Below are 27,969 nucleotides of genomic sequence, written 5' to 3'. Positions count from 1 at the left end.
ATAATTAGAAAAGTTACTGGCAATTACCACGACATGGCAACATCGATGAAGTCAAGTCACGTCACACACGTCATTTGCTCGTTTCATTTTATTCATTTTCGTGCAAGAGGATGATCGTGGTGGTCTCGTTGGAGTAGCGCCGTAAAATAGTGCTGTGAGTGAATTGTGTTTAAGTGTTTCACCTCAGCTGAACTGAAAGTGCCACCATGTTTAGCTGGTTAAAGAAGGAGGGTGAAAAAACGGAGAGCATCGACACTGTCGTCGAGGGACTCAAAAAAATCTACAAACAGAAGTTGTTGCCACTCGAGCAGCATTATCAGTTCCATGACTTTCACTCGCCACAACTGGAGGAGCCGGACTTCGATGCAAAGCCCATGATCCTGCTCGTGGGTCAATATTCCACCGGCAAGACGACATTCATAAAGTACCTTCTGGAGCGAGAATTCCCTGGCATTCGCATTGGACCCGAGCCCACCACAGACCGCTTCATTGCCGTCATGTACGATGAGAAGGAAGGCGTTATTCCCGGAAACGCGCTCGTCGTCGACCCGAAGAAACAGTTCCGACCCCTCAGCAAGTTCGGAAACGCCTTCCTTAACCGCTTCCAGTGTTCGACAGTAGCGTCACCGGTGTTGCGCGGCATTTCCATCGTGGATACTCCTGGTATTCTGTCAGGCGAGAAACAGCGTGTGGACAGAGGATACGACTTCACTGGCGTGTTGGAGTGGTTTGCAGAACGTGTAGATCGCATCATCCTCTTGTTCGACGCGCATAAGCTTGATATCTCTGACGAGTTCCGGCGCAGCATAGAAGCGCTGCGCGGCCACGACGATAAGATTCGCATCGTGTTGAACAAAGCTGACATGATAGACCACCAGCAGTTAATGCGTGTGTACGGCGCGCTTATGTGGTCTCTCGGGAAGGTGCTACAGACGCCAGAGGTGGCGCGAGTCTACATCGGCTCCTTCTGGGACCAGCCTCTGCGCTATGACGTAAACCGCCGCCTCTTTGAGGACGAGGAACAGGACCTCTTTAGAGACATGCAATCCCTCCCCAGAAATGCAGCACTACGAAAACTTAATGATTTAATCAAAAGGGCGCGCCTCGCGAAAGTACACGCATACATAGTCAGTGAGCTAAGGAAAGAAATGCCATCAATGTTTGGTAAAGATGGCAAAAAAAAGGAACTCATCAAAAACTTGGGACAAGTGTATGACAGGATCCAGCGTGAACAGCAGATTTCTCCCGGAGACTTCCCAGATATTAAGAAAATGCAGGAAACTCTAGCCAATCACGACTTCACAAAGTTCCACCCTCTCAAGCCCAAGCTTCTTGAAGTGGTTGATCATATGCTCGCCACAGACATTGCCCGCCTTATGGATATGATTCCACAAGAAGACACTAATAATGTTGTCTCCGAGCCATTCATCAAAGGTCAGTATTTTTATATTATGAAATTTTTTTTACATCGAGAATGACATATCTAAATAATATTGGTTTGTTCTGGCACTGCGGTGCCCCCACCAAGACGAGCAAAGCGAAGTGCAGGGCACCTTTTCTCGAAGCGCTTCGTTTTTTGATCCCTCATAACTTGGGTTGGGATTATAACAGATAAACAAAATTCTCGGGATTAAATTGTTGACAGGTTATGACTCTATTTAGCCATCTGTTGTATTTCATTGTCAGCATACATTTCCGTTTTGATATTTAGCTAATCCATGTAATGCTTTTTAGCTTTTTCTACTGAACGCACCATGTTGTATGGCAGGGTGTATTGTCATTCTCAAGTTAATCATCAGTAACATAACAGTAACTTGTTTTCAACTGCATAGTTAACCCCATCAGCAACTCTTGGGACCATACCAGCTAACTATAATTTTTCATATTTGAACCATCAGCGTTTAATTACTTAACGCCATTGAGCAATTCATATTTCAAACAATAGATAATGTACCTATGTAATTTCTGATGTTTCCATGCAAGGAGTGGCACTTATCGTCACGTTTTCAAGGCTACGTGCGCGAGTGTACATATCTATATCATTCTTACACACGGCTATACTAATAACTACGGTGAAGTGATGGCGTAAGCACTCCTGTTATCTCAGATAGTGACCTGAATTTGCTATTCTGATAAGGATATTAAGTATTAGTTTAAGAATAACTGTTAGTGTTATGTTCTTTGCCTAAGCATATACTAATTCCCGTAAATGCCATCAATTTGCCGTCAATTTTCGTAAATCGTACAATCGGAAGCGATAATGTTCTTTAAGCGTTGTAAATGTACCGGCCTGATTCACAGCCGGTTAACTACCGATAGAGCGGCCCAATAATTAAAGTATTGCCGCTTACCGATGTTGTGACACTACTTGCACGCGATGCATTCTACTTAGCCACTCGACTTGTTACAAGTCGATCGTGTCGTGTCCTTGCAAAGCGGGCCAGTGTACCCGTGAGAGAATTTAGTACCTACTGTACCTACTTTTATAATTTCAACTAGTGGCTCTGTGAGCTGTAAACCTCGCGGGGTTAGCTTTAAACTGAATAAAAGTTAGGCTACGCCATTTTGAAAAAAAAGAAAACGGAATCGCCAAAAAAATACATAACTATCTTGTGATCATTGAACCTGCTCAGCTCAGAACCTGTAGAGGACTGAAAACATCCGGAAATACGAAATCATTTTTGTCCAAGCTAAAAAGTTAGGTAGTTATTTTATTGCTGACCAATTAAACTTGGTCAACAACTAAGAAAAAAGTTGTTACACCCAGCTGCAAAAGGCCATATAGGCTTAGGCATAGGCATATATAGTGGGTTACACCTTTGCAGCTTAGGGCCCCCCCACATCTGGCGTCTTTCGAGCGTCGGCGTCTGTCGGCGTCGGTCCAGCGCTATGGAAAATGACGTCGCTGCGCAGTTGCGTTGACGCCGCGTCGACGTTGCGTCGACGTCGGCCATAGAATTGTAGACGCCGACGCTCGAAAGACGCCAGATGTGGGGGGGCCCTTATAGTACATACACGTCGTTCGCCAACCGCCATAATTCTTCGTTATGTGCAGTTTGTACCTACCGAGTACCTACATACTTCATGAAAGTAACGTGCACAAATTGTTCCACAATACGAGTAAGTACTTACAAGTATGTAGGTACCATTCTTAACCGCCAACTCGTTGAATAATAAACAGGCTTATCGACAAACTGTAGGCACCTACATATGTCAGTCAGCTTTTGGTCGTAATTTTAATGCGTCCTCTGTAGGCGTGTGTTGTGTATGTAATTCATTGATATCAAACCTAACCTTGTTTACTTTTCCTTGTATTTGTCTCTATTCTATCCAACTAGTTAAATTATAAATACAAATTTCCTATTAAGTAGTATTAATTCCAACACGTCAGAATCTCGTGCCAGAATTGACTCATAGTAAAATAGACACTTAATCTCGTAAGTTTCGTGCTTCGGACAATCTAATTTTCTCGTTAGCTTTCTAAGATGGTAATCAGCTGTATAGTATATGTTCCATGCTTTGGGGATCATGTGCTCGCCTAAATTTTACAGATCGTTATAGATGTGATACGTGCTTGGTCCTTCTTAAAAAACCCGATATCATTTTTAAAGACTAACTGAATTTTAATTACTATTGATTCGTAACACGTAAGTGTAGCTGTAGACACTAAGTGTAGACAGTTAAAATTTTCATTGCCACAAATCCGTATGTGTTAAAGTAGATATAGAAATTACTTTGACATCGATTCACGATCGCATTATAACGAAGGTAACAGAGAAACTTAAAAAATAACACACTCAACAATAAAACATTGCACAATATATAACAGTGCTACCGAGTTAGTCATCATAAGAATCATAAATGGATTTGAAAGGCACTAAGTGTTTCAGCAGTTGATTTCCTAATTGGGCGGAACTTTCTACCGCTGGTCATTCATTAGCAGGCAAACTGTGTTCTCGCGTGTCGCTTTCCTCAAAAACTCGCCTGCCTGAGCCTGACCATCCTGGCTGCTTTCCGGGGCCATTGCTGCATACCTATTCCCTTTCTAGACACACAATGTAAATTGAAAATTGCCATTAGGGCCTTATAATTAACATATGAGAATTAAATCACCGCTCATAAACAAATTAGGAAACAAAAAATGACAGCGACAACAATAAAGACTATTAGTTAAGAGTTTCCCATATATGTTTTCTGTACCTATAATTATAACAACAAATTTCATTTACAGTAATTAGCTTATTCTCGCTCATTGGTTTCATCAACACTTAATTGTTTGTTCCCACCTAATGATTTCGTTTACCTGTTGCATTATATCCCCGCCTTAACTGTCGCGCCGTCCTTTTCGTGCCAAAAGCATCGCCTCATAATTTCGTACAAATTAACGGCATTTTGTCTCGCTAAATGTGTTTGTCGCGTGGTGCATGTCAAAATTCGACCTCCTTTTGTTCTCAGTGCCCCCTCAACTGGCTTGGCTCTCGTTGCGTCACGTAATTAACGTTTCCAACTATTCTAGTCAGATGACAAAAAGTAAAGATTTCGAAATTGAGGAGTTCTGAAAAGGTTCATTGACTTGAAAAGGTTCTTGGCCTTTCGTCTCGGCAAATGTGCTGGCGCCCTGTAACTGGACATGTTAGCTGGCCTTACTTCCACATTCCAAAAGAAATACAGTATGGACATAATTAACATTTTTAGCAAAGCTGTGGCATAGTCACCCGCGAATCTGATTGCCTGTTCAATATAAAGATAGCAGTGGCCTAATGCTCTGATGCACTAATTACACTAATACGTATGTTAATGTGGCCGTTACATTTGTTTATTCAATGACCTAATGAATTATTTTCGCGACATTACGAATTAATGAATCTTACGTAAAGCATAATCGGCAGATTACGTAAGTTATACCTACGTACTGTAGTAAAAGCAAAGTATCACATCGATGTATCATAATCTCCGGGTGTATGTACCATAACGTGTCGCAGGATTACCGCTATCTCAGTCTTAGTCATACCTATACTCGATACCGACTTCGTTTCTTCTAGCAAAACGTTTCTGATCGTTTCAAATGCAGAAATATATTATTAGCACTAACAGACACGGAACACGGAACCAAATCAAGCGATCACTGCGCTATGCAGATCCTTCACATCAAGTGTAGGCTAGTGATAATTATAGCCTGTTAAGGCATCACCTATTTAACATTTTGCGTCACCGTTTCACGTGAACGATGAATTTGTAGGTAGGTAATACATGATAATAATAAAGGAGTTTTAAACACCGTGTTTGTGTAAATTACTCGAATAATGTCGAGCCGGAGTGTCATTCTGTGAGTCACAATCAAACCAGCATTAAGTGCCACCTTTGATGACGCATAGTTGTATGGGTTTTAAAGTCACGCTACGCGGGTTCACCCGAGACCTCGGCTCGCTTACTCTCGCACCACCATTAACTACAGGATCCGGTGCGATACCGACGCCGGCGTACCTATTCGCTGTCGCGCGACCTTGCCCATTGTGCGCTGAACGGTGATTCTCCATTATATCACAACGCAACACAACCTTCGGATTACAGATCCGACAATTGTTTATCGATGTCTGGTTTTACGAACACCAAACACTGTTTTTTGTCGGAAGCATCACGGTCAAGGCCATCAACTTTATTCACCTTATTGATTGTCGATCCACTGTAGGTAAGCATATTCCTTCCTAGTGTAACTTGTTCCTGAGATTGCTATAAGCTTAGCGGAATTGGAGACCAGACTTATACTGTACTGTACAGCCTAGTATATTATATTCTACATCATTATACATCATACATCGCAGTAACTATACAGTCAACTAACGTATTAATCATAACTATCATAAGTGTTGTGGCTATCAGCTATGTTATCTATCTCTAGCCACTGTAATTGTTCTAATTCTCTTTGAACGTGCTATCTATAAACGTTCAAGTTGTCTTTCCATGTTCCACGGTGTTGGCACTTCTATGTTTTTCTTGGTATCTACCTATAATATTTACCTATTAGTCATTATTGGACATGTCATCATTCGTCATCTCTGCGCTGAATTAGCGACGGATTCCAATCGGATCTTTTATTGTATTCATATCGTTTAGCTTATCATATGGAGAAATTTGGCTTTCTGGTGCTGTCGTAAATATTCGCTTTTCGCTGAAACAGTTGTCGGAATGGCTACCGCATCGTTTTTATCGCCGTCAATATAATTCGCTTGTTGGTATTATTATAAAATAAGTAGTGTGGCAACGAGGTGAATGTATTCAATTGATAGCGGTTTCTCCCAGCGTATAATAGGTGCTGTATCCGTCATTGCGTATTATTTTTATGCCTTTAGATACTAGTACTATAATATTAATGTTATTTAACTCAGAGTTCTTGCGGCCGTTAAGTGTCATTTAATACTCATAATGATGGAAATTGGCTATATCAATAATTTCAGGGAAAGTTGACTAAGATAGGAATTAAAAATGTGTTACACCATTTACAACTCAATGCAATATATATAGCACCTCAAATAGAAACGGGCGGATTACGAATGTTAGGATATAAGAAACAACATTCCCATACGTTCACACCGAATCTAATTTCATCTGTAACTTACCTAATTTTCTAATCAAAACTATAAAATGTCATGCAATCTCAAGTTGCCAAAAATTGTAAACGTGCACCACATAAGACCTTTTTGGATCTACTTGCCAATTACGGACCTGCAAATGCTTTACCAAATAGATAGCTATTAGGCGCACGCGCCAGTTAATCCGGAAGCGCAATTCGGGCCACTGGCGACTCGTTAGCTTGGACATGACTCTTGCTAATCCAACCTCTTAATAGACCATTTACGCGTGTCACACCACAGCACAAATATAAATACGAGTAGTAGAATATAGTTTACGAACGTTAAACAACACTTAACTCGAGAAGATTTCAAATTGTTCAATCCTATGTTCACAAATTCTTAGCTCTAATTGTTCCCTTTCGCATTAAATTTAATTCTAAGTCAGAAGAATAAATAAGTTTTTGGCAAAAATATAATTTTTGGTACAAGCTTTTATCGCCGACTGTACTTTTCTTACGACAGACAACTAATACTCATCGAGATAATTCTAAAAACCCCAAACACAATTAGGTTGCGTTGTTTTATCATAGAGTTCCTATGGCGACCTCCTGTCTCCATCATCAGATCAGCTCAATGACACCATAATATTGCATTGTCACCCAACTTAGGCACTGGTCCCACCGCGAGCTAGTAAGCTATGAGCTATCGGCTATAAACACGAACAAAAGATAAGCACTCCCGTGTAAATAAAAGAGACACGGCGATATTTATAGTTACTCGCCCAGCGGTGAGCTATAAATATCGCCGTGTCTCTTTTATTTACACGGGAGTGCTTATCTTTTGTTCGTGTTTATAGCCGATAGCTCATAGCTTACTAGCTCGCGGTGGGACCAGTGCCTAACGTATGTATGCAAAACTTCAGCTCAATCGGAAACCGGGAAGCGGATCAAATTTAACTTGCAAGATTTGATTACAGACAGACAGACAACGGTCAGGTGAAACTAAATAAAAGCTTGTAAAAACGATCAAAGTCTAGTAACAATTAATCTTAACGATTTTTAAAAGTCAAGGCTGACATTCGTCTGTTAAACTCTATGTACAGGTTATGTACGGGTTGACCTAAAAGTATCCGTTGTTTAAAATACCTAAGAACACAAATACCTCACTATCCACAGTAATGTAGTGATTAATTCAACCAAAGCGATTAATGAAAATCATTATTAACTTCATCGAGTTCATGCAATTACTTGCAATGCAATAAACACTCGATCGATAGCGCAGTCCTCTGCGTGACCCGATAACACCTGCATCGTTACTCAGTGTATCACTCACTGTTGACGAGTCCAAAATATATTACAGCGTTCTTAGCCTTGATTTATTCTGCGGCCTTGAATGGTGCATATACGGGGAATTTGGTCAACTTTTTATTTTGCAAGTGTTATGACTGTTATGAGTAATACTAAACAACTTTTACTATGGGGCTAGCCCAGAAATCGCGAAAATAATTTTGGATATCCTATAGAAAACGTCGACATCTTTACAGCCAAAATGTATGATGTTCACCTTTCAGAATGTGCCCAAGGGTGTATAAAACACCCTGTAATCAAAATCAACTCGTCCCAGATAAAGTTATAAGTTGTTACTGGAACGAATAGTTTTTAACTACTGTACCTACTGTAGTAAATACCTGTTGGCTCTAGTAAAAAGTGGTTTAAGGTGCAAGTCTCGCGCAGCTCAGGTGAAAGAGGGTGCAAGTCCCATATAACACCTATACCCAACCCAATACCCTTTTTCACCTGAGCTGCGCAATACTTTTACCCCTATTGACTAGGGCTACAGCATAAATACCTACTTAAATAATTACATCCTACGTTATACCCAAATAATGTAGGTACGTTCCAGTACAACGTAGGATGTAGGTACTTACATATTATCGTTTATCCTTAACTGTGCCGTGTTTTCCCCTTGGGTGTAGGTACAACACAAGCAACAAAAACTTTGAAAACTACTTTTTTAAGGCGTATATGACGGTATCACGGTATGTCCATGATAGCCGCATATTACATCTAATTTTTTTTGCTGTACTTAAGCAAAAGCACTAACATCTATTAGATAAATTTTATAAATTGATTGTTTCCTAGCAATGTTCAAATCATAATTGTATTTATTATATGAGCTCTCTATTTTTGGATTTTCCAGATAATAATTAGAGAGCTCTGACTCATATCACAATCCAATAATGTGATTCAAGTGAACGTGTAAAAGTCCCACAATCAATTGTGTTAATCATATCAATTCGCCTCATCCGTTTCGTCGAGTGCCTTGGGCCTGCTCTTTGAAAATTGTAAATGTGTTATCGATCGGATGGTGTCTTATCTGAGCTGTGTTGTGTTGTTCAACTTGTTCGCGACGCGAGACGTCGAACTCGCTGTAAGTGTCAAGGCAAATTAAGCCAAAATGCTTTCATTTGCTACTTATACACTAAGACAAATATCTGCGTGATCATACGGATATGTTGTTCTTGTGTTGTCTCGATTCCCGTTAAGCTGGGAGTCTAGATGTCGTTTTATATCCTTCCTATTATGCTAATACAATGAAACAGTTATCTATATTGGAAACTATTTCGCGTAACGTGAATGTCAAGGCTCCATGCAGGGTGCTACTGGTTCCGCCCTGCTAATGGGAGCGCGACGGGCACTTTCGCCGCACTGTGCGCGCACGCCGATGCGTCTGATAGTCCATTGTACAAGTGTATTAACTCTCCGGAACAACAGCTTTTGTTACTATTGAATGGGATAATTCTGTACGGTACCGAGAATTGGATGTGTCATCAAACAGAATTTGATTGTCATGTCAGTCAGCCTAGTCAAATGTCGTTCCTATAGTGCTTAAATCTCGGTCTGAATTTGTAAGCCATTTGTTTCGTCTATTAAGCTATTTATATAAGTATTGTCTGCTTTCAATGGCGCAATTCTATAGCTATCCTTTTGTTCTTATTCCGACTCTTTAGCATTTTCAATTCGTTCGTCGTACTATTCGATAATAAAACTTGCTCCGTGGCTTGGCTGGGGCGATAATTATCACATGTTTAATGCATACGGCTTAGTGGGCAGAGAAGGGTGACTAATGCCTGTAGAGGCCTGGGACTGCTCTTAATGTCACCAGTGTATCAATCCACTAGCTGGGTAATATAATATTTACCTGTAATTGTATGTAGCGTGAAAAAAGGTCTTTGACCGCCTTGCATGCACGGCACATATTTTACGATGTAGGTACCTACAGCGTGTAGGTTCATGTACAACTCAGTGTGACAGTATAGCAGTTAAAATTGTACACAGTTTTCTCTCTCAACAACAAAGAACAAAATCTTTTAAGTGTAATATCGTGACAAGTTACTTTAACACAAGATATTTTGAAAATAAATGGATAAAGTTACCTACAAGTTACGTTATTTGTTAAAAATCGTATCCACGAGTGAAACTCGTTACGCCACGCGATGAAATAACAATGAAATCTATTCTAGATCGTCTGATACAAAAATTATTCTGGTATCGCATCGATCGGTGCAGTGTCGCAAACCATTGCAGCGCAGCGCTTCATGCGCCGTCGCCCGTGACGGCGGTCGGCCGCGGCCTCATCACGCCATCGCCAACAACGCCACTCTGACAGTGTATTTTCACTGTCTCCTACTACTAAAAGCTCTGTTAATCCAGTATAACTGTGACTTAGAAAACTTAGACAGTTATGAGTTAGCCGAGAGCGCGCTAATAGTGGTTTAGCTGACTTGCATCCGTTCACCGAATTCTGAGTTCCCGAGGTGCATAGTGCATACCGACAATTTGTAAAACAGTTGCGGCGTTTAGCAAATACCAGGTCAAGTGACACATGAGTTGTTATGACAGGATATCAAACAAAAAACGTACATTCCTAAAATAGATTATTTGAAAGGATAGTTATTGCTTTTGAGCCATTACTTTTATTAAGCGAGATGGCCCATATTACTAATTTGTTGCTGCTGTACGCGTGTGTAATTAATTATGTACGCTGAAAGTCTTCGCTCTCAACGTTTGCATTACTCTGCTACTGCTACCTATCAAAAAACACAAGAAAGTCAAATTGGCGATTGGATTGGCTTTACTGATTGGCGTTTCTCGCCGGTGGTTAGTCGACGATTCCTAAGACGCCCACTAATGAGGAACTATTACCACTGCGATCAATAGACGCTCCAATTCCACTGCTGCATGTAATCGCTCGATTTCGGTCGATAGACGGGAACACAGTTAATTGTGGCGGCATTGTTCCCGCGTCCGCTGTGACATCATGCGCGTGCGCTGCTATTGTGCTGTTGTGGCTACCCTCGGATCTCGATTGTTCTTTCCCTTTGTCGCGAGAAGAAGTTGATGCTATTGAGTCGCAATTGGCTCGGTAACCTAGATGTTCACACAATCGATCGGCGTCTCTTTAGGTTTATATTGGAGAAACGCAAATTGTTATTGAATGTTAGTTCGCTATTTCGTGTACTCTTGTTTGTACTTAAAATTGGATTCAATACAGTGTTTTTTTGAGTTCAGTAGACCAACCTTCAATTTTTTTAGTAACATTACATCAAGTTCCGACTAATATTTCAGTAATTCATTGTCACTGTGTCAAGCATGATTGGTACTGAGATTGAGAGCCAATGAGTTTGATGGTGCAAGTCACATGATTTACACACGTAATGATGAGATTGATGAGCATGGCTGCTGTTGAACCATCTCTGATAGTGCGGCGCATATTATCTGTTTAGAATGGACGTGCTCGCATGGTGGTTCTGGGGCTTAAAATACAAATAATTAAAGACATGTATAGATTACCTATGCTCAATAAAAAAAAAAACTATGGCTTTAACTTTAAAGTTTTCGGATTTTTTTCAGTTTAAAAAAAATCTTAAAATACAAAATTCTACTCTCTTTGGCTATGAGTAGGTATACATTAGCATATTTGGGTTTGTTGATGTTCGAATTTCGTTGATGACTTTAAATGCGAGGGACTGTAACGATCAGGCCTTTTTAAGGAACAGGACGTTATCACTTTCTAAGTTTCTAATATTCCTTATCATTGCGATAGGTACTTATATAAAATTTTCTTTTCGCCGTAAAATGAAATAGCTAAACGTTATCTCTATGTTAGCACTAGTTATCAGCGATATTCAATGTCTACTTGTATTAGTATGCTCACATGATGTCATCCCCAATGCTTTGGCAAACAATATACTCGTGGGTTCGTTCGGAATGGTCCTGTCCTCCGCATAACATAACGGTGCCATTGTATCGATGGTGTATGATAATGCGCGCGACGTGCGCCCGCGCGCGTGATTGTATGCAAGTCGACACCGCTCCCATTTATTTTCACCTTTCTGCAAACAAACAATCAATCGCTGTACTCGTAGTTTATTGGCAAACAAAGCATTTGTAGTACAACATTTATATATGTAGGCGTCTGGTTAATCCTATAGTTTTACAAGTACATATCTTTTCTTTTTCGCATTAATAATGATTAATGATATTAATTTTACCTTGAGTTGACCTTTTTCACCAATCATAATAAAGCATTGAACGGCCTAACTTCGTTCAATTATTTAATATTGGCCTTTAAGCGCGCCCTACTGACTGTTAATTTCTGAATCGACTAGAAAACAATCATTTTATTTAGTTATCTTTTGAAACTGCCAGCGTGTTGACGGCTGGCAAAAGATAACTTATCACGGCGGCGTATTGTTGACTCTGTATTGGTCAGGAGTTTGTTTTTGGAAGTTTGCATAACACATTCCAAAAAGCTAACCATATTCATATTAAAAAGTATAAAAATACTAACGGTGGGTGAAATAATAATTTAAGTGGAAGGAAGGTGCGATGTCGTTATGAATGCATTCAATTCTCAGAGTATGAGGAAGCGGTCAGCAGGCGCGGCTACTACGGGGCGCCGATGCATGGCCGGTGGGCGGCGGACGCGCATCCTCCTTACGCCGAGGATACAGGTATCCTGTCCGTCGCCTGACCTTCCCTGTGTCGTCCGACGACGCTAACTGCTCTGTCTGCGTCAGCTATCTATGTTCTTCATACTACCCTTGCGGGGCAGGCTTCCCACAGCTCGCTCGATCTCTCCATTGTTGGTCGACAAACTACGTATTGTTGATTCAGCTTCGCGTGCCGTGCTGTCGTGTGCGAGTATGTAATCATAAATCGATTTGTCCGCCATCCGTCATTAAATGTTCTGCTTCCTTCACTTTCTCCGGGCTCCATCGTGTAACTAGATTACTTGATTATTATGTCATCGCTTGGGTTTTCAAACTGTTTGGCGCTTCTGTCTTTGTATTGACAATAATCCCGATAACGAGCTAGTTATGTTTCACACAGTGATTGCGGCTTTTTAAATTGTAATCGTTCAGTATTGACCTATCTAGTCGTGATTCTATGTTGACTTTGATCAATGATTTGTTTACTCTGCGCTATCATGTGATAGTCATCTGCTTCGTAAAACTATGTCAGTGAGTACTAATTAACCGTTATCGGGGTATAAACTATTTACATGACATCATTTGGCTAACCTAGATCCCAGTTTACGCAACCCTTAGTCTAGACTAGACATTATTATTTCACTGATTCCGTTACCGCTTGTGTAACGATAGGAAGTTTTTGTCTCGTTTTGAGTAGAAATGAAACATTGATTAGAGTAGGTATATATTGCAACTTTACGTTGCGGCGGCATTGGCTCCAGTCAGCAATCGGATTTTGATGTAAAAAATGTTAGTGCAGCTCCATACTGGGCCGGTAGGAGCTACATGGGTACCACATTGCCCAGGCTTAGTTAACGTCACTAACAATGGCAAGTGAACAACCGATGTTGTACAAACAAAGTACATTAATTTACTCATTATGATGGAATCCCTGACGCAAACGGTTTGTATTGCGACACGTAACGTGTATATTTTTTTCTGCGAAACTTAAATAATCGCAGTGTCCGCGCATAGGTATATTAGCAAATCAAATGAGAGGCTTGTGTATGACTATAATCTTGATACTTGGGTAGACCACGTGTCAGCCCGTTTATTTGTGTACTTATCTGTGGTGGGTGCCTGTGTGCCCCCGTGTGTGTTTGTTTGTCGTCTGTGCATGGGTGATGCGATGCACAACAACACCAATTTGCTCACTTCTCCGTCCACATGATTTATTACACCAGTACGAAGGTTGACTATTAAACAGTGATATTTATTGAGTGAACGTCACAGACTATTTGATGCACTTGGTCTGGATGCAAGCTTCAATTGGCCTTTTTAATCGCAGTTGAAGTTTTGCCCTACATCATAATATCCTTGACTTAGTTTTGATTATGCGTAAGAAAATAGATTATATAAACTATTAGTCATAGAACAATACTTGCAATCATTAAATAAAAAGTGCCGATAAAAAGATATCGTATCCGTCTGGGGAGGGAGGGGAGGGGTCGTGAATGGGCGGCCTTGCGCTCGAGCCGAGATAATGCCCAATGCGATTGCTCCGACTCAGCTGCCCAGGGTTGCTGCTCTCGATTCTTACAATTGAAAGTCGTGACCGTAACATTAGCTGATTCCTTATTAACTGTGCATTTTTTTAAAGATATATTAGTTGCATTGAAAGCATTTTTTTGTTTTTAGGCACGTATTAATTAAAGACAAAATATAACCAATAGAACAGATATCGAAGAGCGACAACCCTTTCAGTTAGTGCAAGTACTAGCTGCACCCGGTTCCGTGGCTATTAGAGGCTATGAATGGCTTTGGTATCTATCTACTGTAGGTACTATATGTAGTCTGTTTAACTTTGTCAATGGAGCCTCCATTGACAGAGCTTCTTTGTGTGTTATTGATTATTGAACATAACTCACAATATTAATAGCCTAATAGACATTTATCTGTAGGTGCTTCCTTTACACCACTTAGGGCGTCGAAGTGAGTTTGATGGTCCACAAATTAATGCCAGTGATTTTATGACTCCCGCATATTGTTCATTGTTACTCATAGGTAACCGTTGAATTGGGCTTTAGTCTCATTTCACTGCCTGACTCACTGAATGGCTTTGGTATCTATCTACTGTAGGTACTATATCTGTGTCCCTAGTGAAAAAAGGTATAAGTCTCGGGCAGCGCAGTTGTAAATGGGTATAAGTTCCAAGTAACACCTATGCCCTTTTACTCCTAAGCTGCGTGAGACTTGTACCCTTTTTCACTAGGGCCACAGATATTAGGCCAAGAAATAAGAAGTTATAGAGGGAAATGCTAGGAACACAATTTTTGACTCCGTAACTTTGTTTGGACTAGTTAGGAGGTGAACATATCAAAAGTCCCCGGCCGTAGCCCCGGTGCTGGGGGGGAGAGGGGGGAAAGAAGGTCTCATTTTTCGGTTTTTCACTAATATCTTGGAAACTTTGCGTCTTAGCGACATGACTACTGAGACAAACCAAAAGCTGATAAAATTTGTTACAAGTTTTATTCAGTCAAAATTTTCGATATCTTGAATAGTTTTTGAGATATCCGCTCTTGAAAGTTTATTTAGGGCTTTCAATTTTATCTTGATATCTACATTAGTGAAGCTGCTAGGCCGTGTTTGGTATCATTTTCGCATAAATCGGGGGTGCTGAATTCATTTTTGGTATCACATTGACACCATTCCTAAGAAAAAACATATAAACTTTAAACATATAACTTTTTTTTTATATTCATCTTCATGCTTAAACCGCTCAACCGATTTAATTGTAATTTGGTATACAGATATTTCGAGTCCCAAGACAGGACATAATATACTTTTTATCTCAATAATCATCCTTTAAAGTTGTGTAATGGAGTATGGGGGGAATTCAACTTCGTCAACGAAACTGAATTCCTGAGGTTAATACTGCTTAAGGTAAGGTTTGAAGTCATGTTAGGTATCATTTTCATCTAAATCACAGATGTATACCATCCTAAATTTCACCTAAACCTGTTCAGCGATTATTGACTCCTCATACAAACTTCCACCCCACTTTTCACATCCTCAAAAGATGCTTTTGGTTATAAAAACCATCCTATGTCCTGTGTCGAGACTGAAACTATTTCTATACCAAATTTCAACGAAATTGGTTCAGCGGTTTAAGCGTGAAGTAGGATTTTAACAAAATATATTTTTTTTAATTTTGGTTTTACTTCAGAATAGTGTCAATGTGATACCATAAATGAATTCAGCACCCCCGATTTATACGAAAATGATACCAAACATGGCCTAACAGCGTCACTGATGTAGATATCAAGATAAAATTAAAATCCCTAAATAAACTTTCAAGAGCGAGTATCTCAAAAACTATTCAAGATATCGAAAAACTTGACTAGATAAAACTTGTAACTAATTTTATGAGCTTTCGGTTTGTCTTAGTAGTCATGTCGCTAAGATGCAAAGTTTCCAAGATATCAATGAAAAACCGAAAAATTCGACCTTCTTACCCCCCTCTGCCCCGCAGCACCGAGGCTACAGCCGGGGACTTTTGATATGTTCACCTCCTAACTAGTCTAAACAAAGTTACGGAGTCAAAAATTGTGTTCCTAGCATTTCCCTCTACAACGTTTTTTGAGCATTCATTTCCTGACCTATATGTAGTCTGTTTAACTTTGTCAATGGAGTCTCCATTGACAGAGCTTCTTTGTGTGTTATTGAACATAACTCACAATATTAATAGCCTAATAGACATTTATCTGTAGGTGCTTCCTTAACACCACTTAGGGCGTCGAAGTGAGTTTGATGGTCCACAAATTAATGCCAGTGATTTTATGACTCCCGCATATTGTTCATTGTTACTCATAGGTAACCGTTGAATTAGGCTTTAGTCTCATTTCACTGCCTGACTCACTGCCGGCCACACGTCTGCCGATCACTTCGTAAATCCCAATTTATATGCTAAGTATATATGATATGATATTAGGTACTTAGAACCTGATGCATGTGGTACTAGTGGCTAGTTAGCGCCGATGCAATAATTTTCGCACGACGATGCGATCACGTTGTTTATGGGTTAGCTGACGCTTCCGTTGTATTATTTGCAGCTTGTTATAATAACAATATGTGTTGACTGTTGATCTGGCATTGGTGCTGAAACGTGCCTGAAGGTGCACGAGGAAGTAACGCGGACTTTGTTAAGTTTCATGGTCTTCCACTTGTTTTATTAACAACCGGTTCTTGTGAAAACATTCTGAAGTATCTGTTTAAGTTTAACTGTAATAAAAATGAATTAGGTAACTACGAATTCATAAATAAATTGAAGTTTACGAATATCAACTATGTTACTCACATTATAATTCCTTATCAAAATGTCGATGCGTCTTTAATTTTTTTTAAAAGTTTAATTTAACATTTGTTTTTTAAGGCATACACACTAAATTTAATGTCTGAACTTAAAATCTAAACACATTACTAATACACTATCTTACTTACACTACGAGTATAAGCCCCATTCCGACCCCCACCCAGCCCAAAAGTGCCAAAGATACTAGCGGCATTACCGCGCTGGATGTAGGGTTGCCAGATCGAAAAGCGCTATTATCGGGAAACAATATCAATTTTTCGGGATTTTGGGACTTAAGTCGGGAAAAAAATATACATTCAAATTAAAGTAATTGTATTGAAAACAACGATATTTTACATTATTGGCACTACAACAGCTCGCTCGCTCGACAACAGTTCGGAACTTGAAATTGTTGTTTTATAACGTGAAGCTGTTTTTCGGGACAGTTTACACTTTGTCGGGAATCGGGAACACATGCTAAAAATCGGGAGAATCCCGCTAAATCCCGACCATCTGGCAACCCTAGCTGGATGGCAAGCGATATCTGTTGGACTAGATAGGAGCCTGAACGGGAATCGCCTCCTCTGTCACGTAGACGCCGCCCCAAGTCTCTAACCAACCTCTTGGCCTCCGAACACCACGGCCCCGCAGTTTCCACCGCGACCGGAACAAAATCGTACGCTGGTTGCGTCTTTAATGTATCATGTCTAACAATATACTTTTCACGCCACTGTTCGGAAATGTAGCAATAGATGGTCTAAAACCAAGCTGGAAAGTAGGCAATAGCCGTAGCACCTGAACCACCACTACTACAATGTTTCATTGTTGTCATCATCTGTCATTGGTGACAGTTCGCTACAGCAATAAGTATCATTTAAAACATAAAAAAACAATAAAAGGTCTTTTTTTGCGCAACTTTTTCCTTCAAAAATAAAATTAGGTTATTTATAGAACCAATTTCTTGTTTAAAAAAAAAAGAAATGACAAAACCATTCACTTCATTTTTTTTAACAATTATCCATTCAGTTCACGCTTAAGGCGTTTTTGACTTTTGTTGCTGTTTGTGGTTTTTTTAGCAAATAAGAAGCGGTTTGAAGCAAATAACAGAAAAACGCCTCTTAAAAGTGGTAAAAAAGTAAAAAAGGCGGGATCTGAAAATACTTACTGAATTGGATAGTGTATATTGTGTTTGACTAAAAAATATAAGAAACGCGTATCTACGCTCGCTATAAAAATGAGTTCTTCTAGTGAAGAAAATAATATTCTTAAGCTGACGCCTATCGAAATTCAAGAGACAGTACAGGCAGTGGCTAGTAATTTGCTACCAGAGAAATCGCGGGCTAGTACTTATAGTTATGTAAATGTTTTCTTATTTCCTCGCAATAGTCGTGAAAAGCACTATGTAATGCCTCGGCCGGAAACGCTAAAGATGGACTCGTATTATTCGAGGGCCTCCACTAACGTGTCGGCCCTCGAACTCACTCGTCCATCTTTTAGCGGTTTTCCGTCCTCTCCTACAATGTACTATAGTCTTATAAAAGGCATACCTACTGTTATAGAATACTGTATAAAATTTTCATTGTCACATTTCAGGCGGCGCATTTGAAGGCGTAGAAGACCAGGTGTCACCGTTCGGCTACGGGCGCGGCGAGGGTGTCGACGCGGGCCACGGCGACCCCGAATGGATCTGCAGCCGCGAGAAGCCACGCTACGATGAAATGTTCCGAGGACTCAACCCCATCGACGGCAAGGTCACAGGCGCTGGTACGTCTCTCACGCTCACAGGGGTTAGAGCACACGATGCCTTACAGGTGTTGCTCTCCTCCACGCACAATTGCTCTCTGCTCACAGAACTCTGCATGACGCTTTCCAATAACAATAACCAACACTCCGATCAGGAGTTCCATAGATTAGCAGGCGCCTTAACTGTGGCCACGCACAACTGTAACTTAATCGCGCATTTCTTAGTAAACGATCAGTCTAGTAGCGATAGGCTATCTTCAGCCGTCTCCATCCACAGTTTACCGTCCGACCGAGTTAGTGTAGATAGGACTTCAACGTATATCCCCAGTAGACCAGAGTCCCCAGTCACAGATAAAATAACACCTAGCGATAGCTCCGAAGATGACTCGGGTGTAGAAGAAACTCCGCTTTATAATCTAGATTTACCAGAAGAAAAATCTAATTTCTTTCGACCAGTTCTTCATACAGTCAGGTTTATATTTTTGTTGCTTTTGAATATAGTAACAATAACGATAACAGCGGAGGTTGTTTTTTTGTCCGTGGCTTACGTGCTAACTGGGGAGCCATATTTAGAGTTTGTGGTGGAGAGAACGCCCGAGTCGTGGCTGGAAAAGTCGAAGGCACTGGCGTTCGGGCCCGGGGAGGAGGTGGTGCGGATAACTTCACTGCACCAGCTGTTCACTCGCTCCAATTTAGTTAAAGTTCTGAAGCGACTTTCGAACTGTGTTGACGCCTCTCAGTAAATTAAAGCCCTCAGTTTACATGCCAAACAATTCCCACTAGTTTATTTTGTTTATTTATTGGCATTTATTAGTAAATTTTTAAGTTGTTTTGTTGTTTTTAATTATGGTTGTTAGGTTTGTAATGTCTATTATACTCTTAAATTATCTATTTCATACGTGGATAACAATAATATGGCTGACTAAGGCTGACGTCAATAAAATTAAATAATCCATTGTTTTACAAACCTAAACCAAACCAAATACATATGTTGGAATGGCGTTAGTGAAAACGGGCATGGAATTCAACCACTTTATCCGTTATTTGATTTCTATAATTTTTAGGGTTCCGTACCCAAAGGGTAAAACGGGACCCTATTACTAAGACTTCGCTGTCCGTCCGTCCGTCCGTCCGTCCGTCTGTCACCAGGCTGTATCTCACGAACCGTGATAGCTAGACAGTTGAAATTTTCACAGATGATGTATTTCTGTTGCCGCTATAACAACAAATACTAAAAACAGAATAAAATAAAGATTTAAATGGGGCTCCCATACAACAAACGTGATTTTTGACCAAAGTTAAGCAACGTCGGGAGGGGTCAGTACTTGGATGGGTGACCGTTTTTTTTGCTTTTTTTTGTTTTTTTTTTTATTATGGTACGGAACCCTTCGTGCGCGAGTCCGACTCGCACTTGCCCGGTTTTCTTTTTTAATATTTGTTATGATTGATAGGTATTTAATGTACATATATGTAATAGTAATAATTATGTGTATAAATTAAGTAGAAAAGACCGAGGTGAGTTGTGACAGAGGAGCGTTGGAACATCGTCGATTTTTTGGAATCTATTAATTAGAAACTAGGTCGCAACAGTGTGCGTTTGTTAGCTCGTAACTTGAACTAACAAACGCGCGTTATTGCGACCTAGTTTCTAGTTAATAGATTCCAAAAATCGACGATGTTCCAACTCTCCTCTGTCACAACTCACCTCGGTCTCCCCTAAGTAATTATATGAATGCTTAAAATGCAAGTTATACGGTTCTTTTCATATTATCGAAGGTGGAAAAAATATTTTACAAATGCGTGGCCTATTTAACTTCCAAATCTAAAGCATGTATTTCACCGAATTTATATTATTTGCTGTAATATTGTGGATTTATTGATGATTTTAAAATTTTAAAATAATAATTCATTTGGTTTATTCTGATTAAACCATTTTGAATTGTTTTAAATTCGTATGAATCCTCAATGAAACTGACGTTATTGCAGCAAACATCAATTTTAATTGCAGGTCGATTCATAAGAGCTAGCATGATTTGTATTAATTTATCAAAATTTTCATAATGTGTACTTCAACTGCAGCTTTTCTGACTCAATCTGTACTTATCTAAACATAGCCATTTTATAAATAAAGCTCTATAGTGTAAGTAAGATTATAGCAAGTTGCTAAGGTGTCTGGCGGTTTGTCTCCAGCGGCCAAGACGGAGATGGTGAAATCGAAGCTGCCCAACTCGGTGCTGGGCAAGATATGGAAGCTGGCCGACATCGACAAAGACGGGTTCCTCGACGACGAGGAGTTCGCGCTCGCCATGCACCTCATCCAGGTGAAGATCGACGGGCACGACCTGCCCGCGGACCTGCCGCCGCATCTAGTACCACCCTCCAAGCGGAACTGAGACGTACAAGGATTGGTAAGGTTACGCTCCATCGGCAGCGACGAAGGCAAATATATCTACCCATTTATCCTGTAGAAATACTCCCTAACAGATATTCAACAGTCCTATGACAGTTCTAGAGAATATTTAGCTAGTACCGTCCTGTGAAAGTTGACGAGTTTGTAATATTTTACTGATTGCCTTCGTCTTTGTCGTTTGGAATCTTGTGATTGATCGAATTCGGTGATGCAATCTAAACCGACCGTTGGCGGAAAGAGGCTACATGTATCCTAAAGTAATTTAAGATTTCAGTAAAGGAATGCTCATTATGTAAGCTTTACAATTTTATATTCTTCCGCTAACGGGTGCTCCGATTAAATGCGTCAATTGGTCCGTTCGATTTTCAAGCAGCGGTTTTCATGCATAATAATAAAACCTATACACCGCGAATGATTGTTAAGCCGTGAATTGTTGTAAAAACAAATTATATTTTTTGTGCGTTGAAAATACGTATGATAAAATATAGTATGTTTAGTTATTGATGTGACGAGCTAATGCTCGTGTGTGATCGAATGCTGTGAGGGACTCGTTTGTATCGCCGCGGCCGCGCACAGACTGCGTCACGCACCCACACCCCCCTGTGTCCTCCCACTCGCTTGTGTGACTGTCTGCAGCTTTCCTTACTCTTGTTCTGTGGCAGAGAGCGGCGTGGCTCTACCACCTGTGTGTGTACACTAATACAACAACTGCATTAAGCATATCGTATGTGTCTATTGAGATGAATGATTTTTAAATTATATCAGGACGTGGCAATTATTTAGTGGCAATATCTACATTATTTATCGAAATTTTTAATAAGAATTTGTTTTTATGAGAGAGTATTTCATATTTTATATCTTAAACGTTGCTCCCAATATTTAGCTTAACTACTTAATTTATTTGGCAAGGTGAAGTTGGTGCTCCAAGAGGTTACGTTTAGTTACATCCTCATCTGTATTAGTTCATAACATTATAATAATATTCATCATTCACCTGTTTTCTATTGTTTTATTTGTCCTCATTACATTAGGTATATATACTTTATTAATTGAAACAGTTACAGTACTAAGGTGGTTCCTATTAGGTGATTCTGGACCAGGACAGAAACAAAAGAAGTAATTAATATTATTTCAATAACATTCATTATGTACCTTCCTTCATTAAACATTCTAAGGTAACTACAGTTAATACATGTCGATTGTCTAAAGCTGGCGTGAACTGACAAATAAGAGAGAGAAAGTATATCTGTGTAGGTCTTAGGATGACACATCTACAACTACATATTTAATTCACCTCGGCTTAGTTCAATCGATCGGTATTTTGCATATACTTTGTATAACAGTAGCTCGACCTAAAAATATTGCATTTATTATGAAACCTTCAGATTGTTCAGTGCCTTTGCTACAAATAAGTAGAGAGCGGTCTACGGGACCGCTCGCTCGCCCGGTCTCGGCAGTAGCTTCTATAATTATTACTACTCTGTTCTAAAAGATAAAGCCCGCCGCGCGGGAACTCTGTGTAAATAGGTACAGATTTTTATATGCGTTAGATATTTGGAATCCATTTTGTGCGTCGTTCCGTGTGAACACACGGTTTCGAGATTTATTTCGATAAAAGTTTGCTAACACTGGACGGGGCACGCAATGAACGTTTTTACATTTGCTATTGTGTGTACATAATTATATGTAAATTTATTAAAAATATCGTAAATTATACATAGAGTGTAATAAATAGATAAGAATTCAATGGTTAATACTTATTTTATTTTCCTACCCCCATCATTCCCTCAATTTTAGGTATAGGTTAGTAGATTGATTGTACACGAATGGTACAGTCAGGGCCGGATTAAGCATGTCGGGGCCCCTAGGCAGTGCGAAGCTCAGGGCCCCCTACAGTCAATTCTGCACACAGCACATTCAGTACAGGGAAATAAAAGTTTGCGTTTTTAATTTCAATCTTCAGGCGTCGGCCAAGCCGATCCAAATCGAACGATGTCTTTTTCGCTCTTATTGCGTGGACATAAAGCTTTATTCTATCAGTTTTTGCCGATTCCGCGTCGCGTCAAGTGTGGGGAGAGCCCTTTAGGCTTAAGGCCAATTCCCAGTGGAATACCAAAGATGAGAGCTTCAGCACCACTTTCTTATCTACCTCTAATGGCCAATTTTAAGCGAGGCTAAAAGCTAAGCTCACTAGTAGTAAGTTGATTTTCTCAATAGTCAATATTTTGAGAGGCTGAACAGCCATTGCCCGACCATAAGACCAAACGCCGAGCCACATGATTAGAATCAACCTAATAATAAAGAATTTCCTTCAGTGAACGGTTTAATAGCGAAGAGTCTCGACCAACATTTCGAGAGACTCTCGCTACGTGGTTGGATCAAGGGACAGATGCAGAAGGCGGTGATCTTGGACACGGCGCGGATAGTACGTCGGTTCCTCTCTCTGCAGCCCTGACCACCGGTAGCTTGGGCCTTGCCCCGCTCTGCCCTGCTTATTGTATGTGCAGTACTTGCATGAAAATCATCGTTTAAATAAAGAACTTATTCAAAGAGAACAAGGTAGACAATTGAATGACTTTTCAACTGCGATTACTGCATATGTTGTTAGCACGGCAGCGCTGCTGGCGGCACCCTAGGTTAGGTTTTTTTATAATGTGTTTATATGTATTTTTATTGTTTTGTAAGTGTTTTTATATTTTACTTTTATATTCATATTATAAAAATACCTAACCTAAGACGAAAAATAAATAAAAAATAAAGATTTTCCTTATATTAAAATACCTTAAAATTACTATGAAGACAATTTTAAACGTCAAAACTTCTACGAAATTATGACGTATAATTAACACTTTCTTGGTCTAGGTACCTCTATTAATTCACCAGTCAAGCTAACATGTAGATACAGGGTCAATTTAAAGAACTATAAATAAACGCGAGCGCAGCGAGCGCGAAATTTTTTGACAATATCGCAAATTGTGAAACCGTGTTAAAAGGCCGGGTATCGATCTTCATCGGGCCTAATAATAAAAAAATTACACATGAATTTTGAGCCTATGGAACAAAATTTGATTTGGTGCGCGCTGAGTCGCCGGGGCCCCCTAGCCGAGGCGGGGCCCCCAAGCCGAGGCGGGGCCCCTAGGCAGTTGCCTACTTTGACTTAGGGTTAATCCGGCCCTGGGTACAGTCAACGTCAAATATATTGTAGCAGCCAAGTTGTTCGTCACACCATACTAAATAATTATATGGTGTAACGAACTATTTGACTAGTTTTGCAGCTATAATATATTTGATGCTGACTGTACCTACTCGACATGAACGTTGCAGAGACAGGTAAATATTAGTCTGTCCAAGACTATATGCCAGCGACCCGCTCGCCGGGTTCTCTCTCTCTCTCTGTTCGTAGGCTAATTATTCTAATTACTCCACTTACTGAACTTATATATCGAGTCAATGAGCCTATTGTTGTAATTGTGTTCTAATATGATCAAGAAAACTAGGACTTTTTCAAATAAATTTATTAACAAAACCAATTTCATATCTTAGCTAGAAATAGTCGCGTGGAGGCGCCCGCGGCGCTGTAACATTGTGCATATGTATAGTCGGCGTCCAAAATATTTATGCAAACAAGATGATGACCGGAATTAAAGCAATATCGCTTTATAATGTCCGATTCTTTAGGAAAATTTACCTTAGCGTGAGGTGCATGAAAGTCCTTTTATTACAGAATCATCACATGCAACGACACTACGAACGAAATAGGTTCTTACTGTAACAAATGAAACTGCAGTATTTTTTGCACAGAATTACACAGACTATACATATCTTTGTCCACATTTAATACAATACATATCTGTATTTTATTTACACATTTGCCAGCATCATACAGGCAGGGCTGCACAGCATACATTTTGAAATCTTATCACTAATAATGTAGTTGAATGCATAAAAGATGTGTCTATTACTAATATGATGATGTTGATGATGACATGTTTTCAACAGTACAAATAGCACCATGCAATAGTGATGTGAATCATATTTAGGAAAGTAATTAAGTATAATGTAACAAACAAAATGCAAATTTGACAGTTACTGATGTAAGGATATCTGGCCGCGTAGCCAAGATGCCAATCGCTTACGCTCCGTAGCGATCGAAACGCAACTGTCACTGTCACACTAATATGGAAGAGTGATAGAGAGACATAATGCTTTTCGTTGTCGAAGCGATAGCGATTGTAACCTTGGCTAGGCCGGCTGGAACCCTTAGGACTATTTGGAATTAGTTAACTATGTAGTATATTATGTCACCCGCATAAGATTGTGCACCCGTTAGTTTATAATCTAACGTAGCTTAGGTTAGTTTGTAATCTAACTGCCGCTGCCGTCAGTTGATTATTTAACAAGCTAGATTATAATCTGACAAGTGTTTACAATTTTATGGTGACATATATAAGCTTCAAGACAAAATATTCATTGCCATTGTGCTAAGTTGTCATTGGAGCAATTTATTTTAAATATGACAATATCATAAAATGACTAACTTGAAACTTATAATCAAGTACCAATATCTCCACGACTTGCAAATAACCGAACAGTATCTAAATTTCAGACATATTGTGAATAACATCCGTAATTTGTTTATAAATAAATGCATATATCAAGTAGGTTAACCAAATAAATAATTCAATTAAATGAAAATCTACATCCCATAAAGAAAACTAACTGTAAGAATAACTTAATTCTATAACCAAACAGGATACTGAGTGGATGAATAATGATTGATTTGTTCCAATAAATCTATACAAATGGTTGTTGATCCTTTAATATTCAGTCAATGGTAAAAGTACATTTGCCAAAAATTAAGAAAACTACTCCATAAAATTTTAACCTTTCCTAGGCATTCATTTATAAGATTAAAATTATAGCATGTATGTGCAATGACTTTAATCTATGTAAAATAAATCTGCTAATTTGAAAAATGGCATATTTACTATTCATGTATTTACACTGAATTATAATTTATCATAATTATCAATTTAAAAAAGGCAGTGCTGCCAAGAGAATTTCCTTTTATGTAGATTTATTTGGAATGGAGAGTAGAATGATTATATAGCTAGCAACATTCCGTCCATGAGAGACAAAACACAGGTTGGCTCAGAGTCCCAAAGTGTAGGCTTGTAATGTTGCTCACTGTGGTGGTGTGGGCCCAGGAGGGCGCACCTGGCGCCTCAGCTGCTCCACCAGCTCGGGGTTGGCCGCCTGCATGTGCTGAGCCAGTGCCTGCCCTGCCTCCAATAATGCGCTCATGCCACCAGCACCCGCAGCACCTGTTCCTCCTCCTTGCGCTTGTGTGCCACTCATAAGTCCAGAGATAAGATTCTGCATGTTGGGATCCGCCAGCATTTCTGTGGCCATATTGAGCAAAGCAGGGTTTTGTAGTAGCCCTCCTAGGTCCACAGGCCCACGCTCGCCACGCGCAGCGAGCCGATCGTCAGCGAGACGCAAGTTTTGGCGGTACGACTCGTTGTCTGGCTCAAGTTGCGCAGCGCGCGCGTATGCCTGACGCGCTTCGCGATGTCGCTCGAGTGCGGTCAACGCAAGTCCGAGACGGCCGTGCGCTTTGCTGTAGTCAGGTTGCAGTGCGAGTGCCGCGGTGCAGTCGGCAACTGCCGCCTCGTGCTCACCCAGCTTGAAGTGAGCGGCAGCGCGATTGCAGAAATACACAGCATTTCGGGGGTCTAGCTCCACGGCGCGCGTGTAGCGTTCCAGCGCCTCGCGGTGCTTCTCCGCCTTCATCAGCTCGTTACCCTCGTTCTTAAGCTGCTCAGCTACAGCGCTGGTAGCTGCACTGACAGGCCCCGGTGCGGTGCCGCCGGCGCTGTTCGTGTTACGCACGAGCGCCAGCAGGTCGACAGCACGCGCCGAATCGGCTGCCCCAAGCTCGAACGAAGTCTCTATGCATTGTACGGCGACTTCGACGCTCTCGCGGCTGTCAGCGCTCAGTTCCGAACCTTCGAGTTGTTGCTTTAAGAAGCTGACGATCGACGCCGCGACGATCTTTACGTCCGACATCCTGTTCTTAAAAGTTAAATGTTCTTGAAATTTAATAAAATGCGGTGTTGGAAGAATTTTATTATTTTTAGATTGACAATTGAATGAGAATGACAAGCTCACGTTGTCTAGTTTTTTTTTAACTTTTTTAAGCCGTTTGAGATCATGCAATACACGTCGTATTTTGATAATCATTATTTATGGCAATGCGCTTCTGGTATTAAAGGCGTGTCCAGACGAGTCAATTTTTCGCCATCTGATTAAATTGTCCGATGGAACAAGCCGTGCGGACGCAAACGCCAATTTGACTCGCCGATTATGACCGATATTGCCGAAAGAATGGGGCGCGAGCTCAATAATACCAATTTGTGACACCAGTATTTTCGTTTGGGGGCATTTTTTTCAATTTAGAGAGCTCTAATATCACCATAAATCTAAAATTGGTGATTAAATTGGAAATTGACGCCAATTTCATTTCTATCAAGTCGGTCGATTTGATCAACCCGTCTGGACTCCACTTAAAGGCCCTAACAAACTATCTGTTTCCCTCTCACTTATGTGTGCGATGCACCAAGGTCGCGGTGTGGTGTAATAGTGTGTTACCACTTCAAGGCTTCGTCGACAAACCAAATGATTTACGCGACTTGTTGCAAGGTCTGTGGAGCTCTAAATTGTACAACTTCTTTGTTAATCATGCTCATTAAATTTTATTCATTGTTTATACAAGCAGGGGAGCGGAACTCCTGACTGCGGCCAAACTCGGCTCCGCCTCCACTCCATCTCCGCTCAGCATTAGTTATTCTGTGGCTGGGCTCAACATTGCTCCGAGTAATTACGACCACAGATTTATGTGTAGATAAACTACTATTAT

General features: G+C 40.2%; 2 protein-coding genes across 2 annotated transcripts; one reads left to right on the top strand and one right to left on the bottom strand.

The window, feature by feature from the left end:
- Window positions 1-89: 89 nt before the first annotated feature.
- On the top strand, window positions 90-22,804 carry LOC134665815 (EH domain-containing protein 1). The gene is made up of 3 exons (XM_063522805.1): window positions 90-1,434; window positions 18,491-18,661; window positions 20,831-22,804. Exons 1-3 carry the CDS (start codon window positions 207-209, stop codon window positions 21,031-21,033), a joined length of 1,602 nt encoding a protein of 533 aa, XP_063378875.1. The 5' UTR covers window positions 90-206; the 3' UTR covers window positions 21,034-22,804.
- Window positions 22,805-24,550: 1,746 nt separating this feature from the next.
- Window positions 24,551-27,215, bottom strand: LOC134665277 (small glutamine-rich tetratricopeptide repeat-containing protein alpha-like). The gene has a single exon (XM_063522180.1). It carries the CDS (start codon window positions 27,117-27,119, stop codon window positions 26,235-26,237), a length of 885 nt encoding a protein of 294 aa, XP_063378250.1. The 5' UTR covers window positions 27,120-27,215; the 3' UTR covers window positions 24,551-26,234.
- Between the last annotated feature and the right edge of the window lie 754 nt (window positions 27,216-27,969).

Source organism: Cydia fagiglandana, chromosome 1, assembly GCF_963556715.1.
Source record: "Cydia fagiglandana chromosome 1, ilCydFagi1.1, whole genome shotgun sequence".
NCBI lineage: Eukaryota > Metazoa > Arthropoda > Insecta > Lepidoptera > Tortricidae > Cydia > Cydia fagiglandana.
The sequence above is the reverse complement of the archived record's forward strand: the minus strand, read 5'-3'. Positions and strand labels throughout refer to the sequence as shown.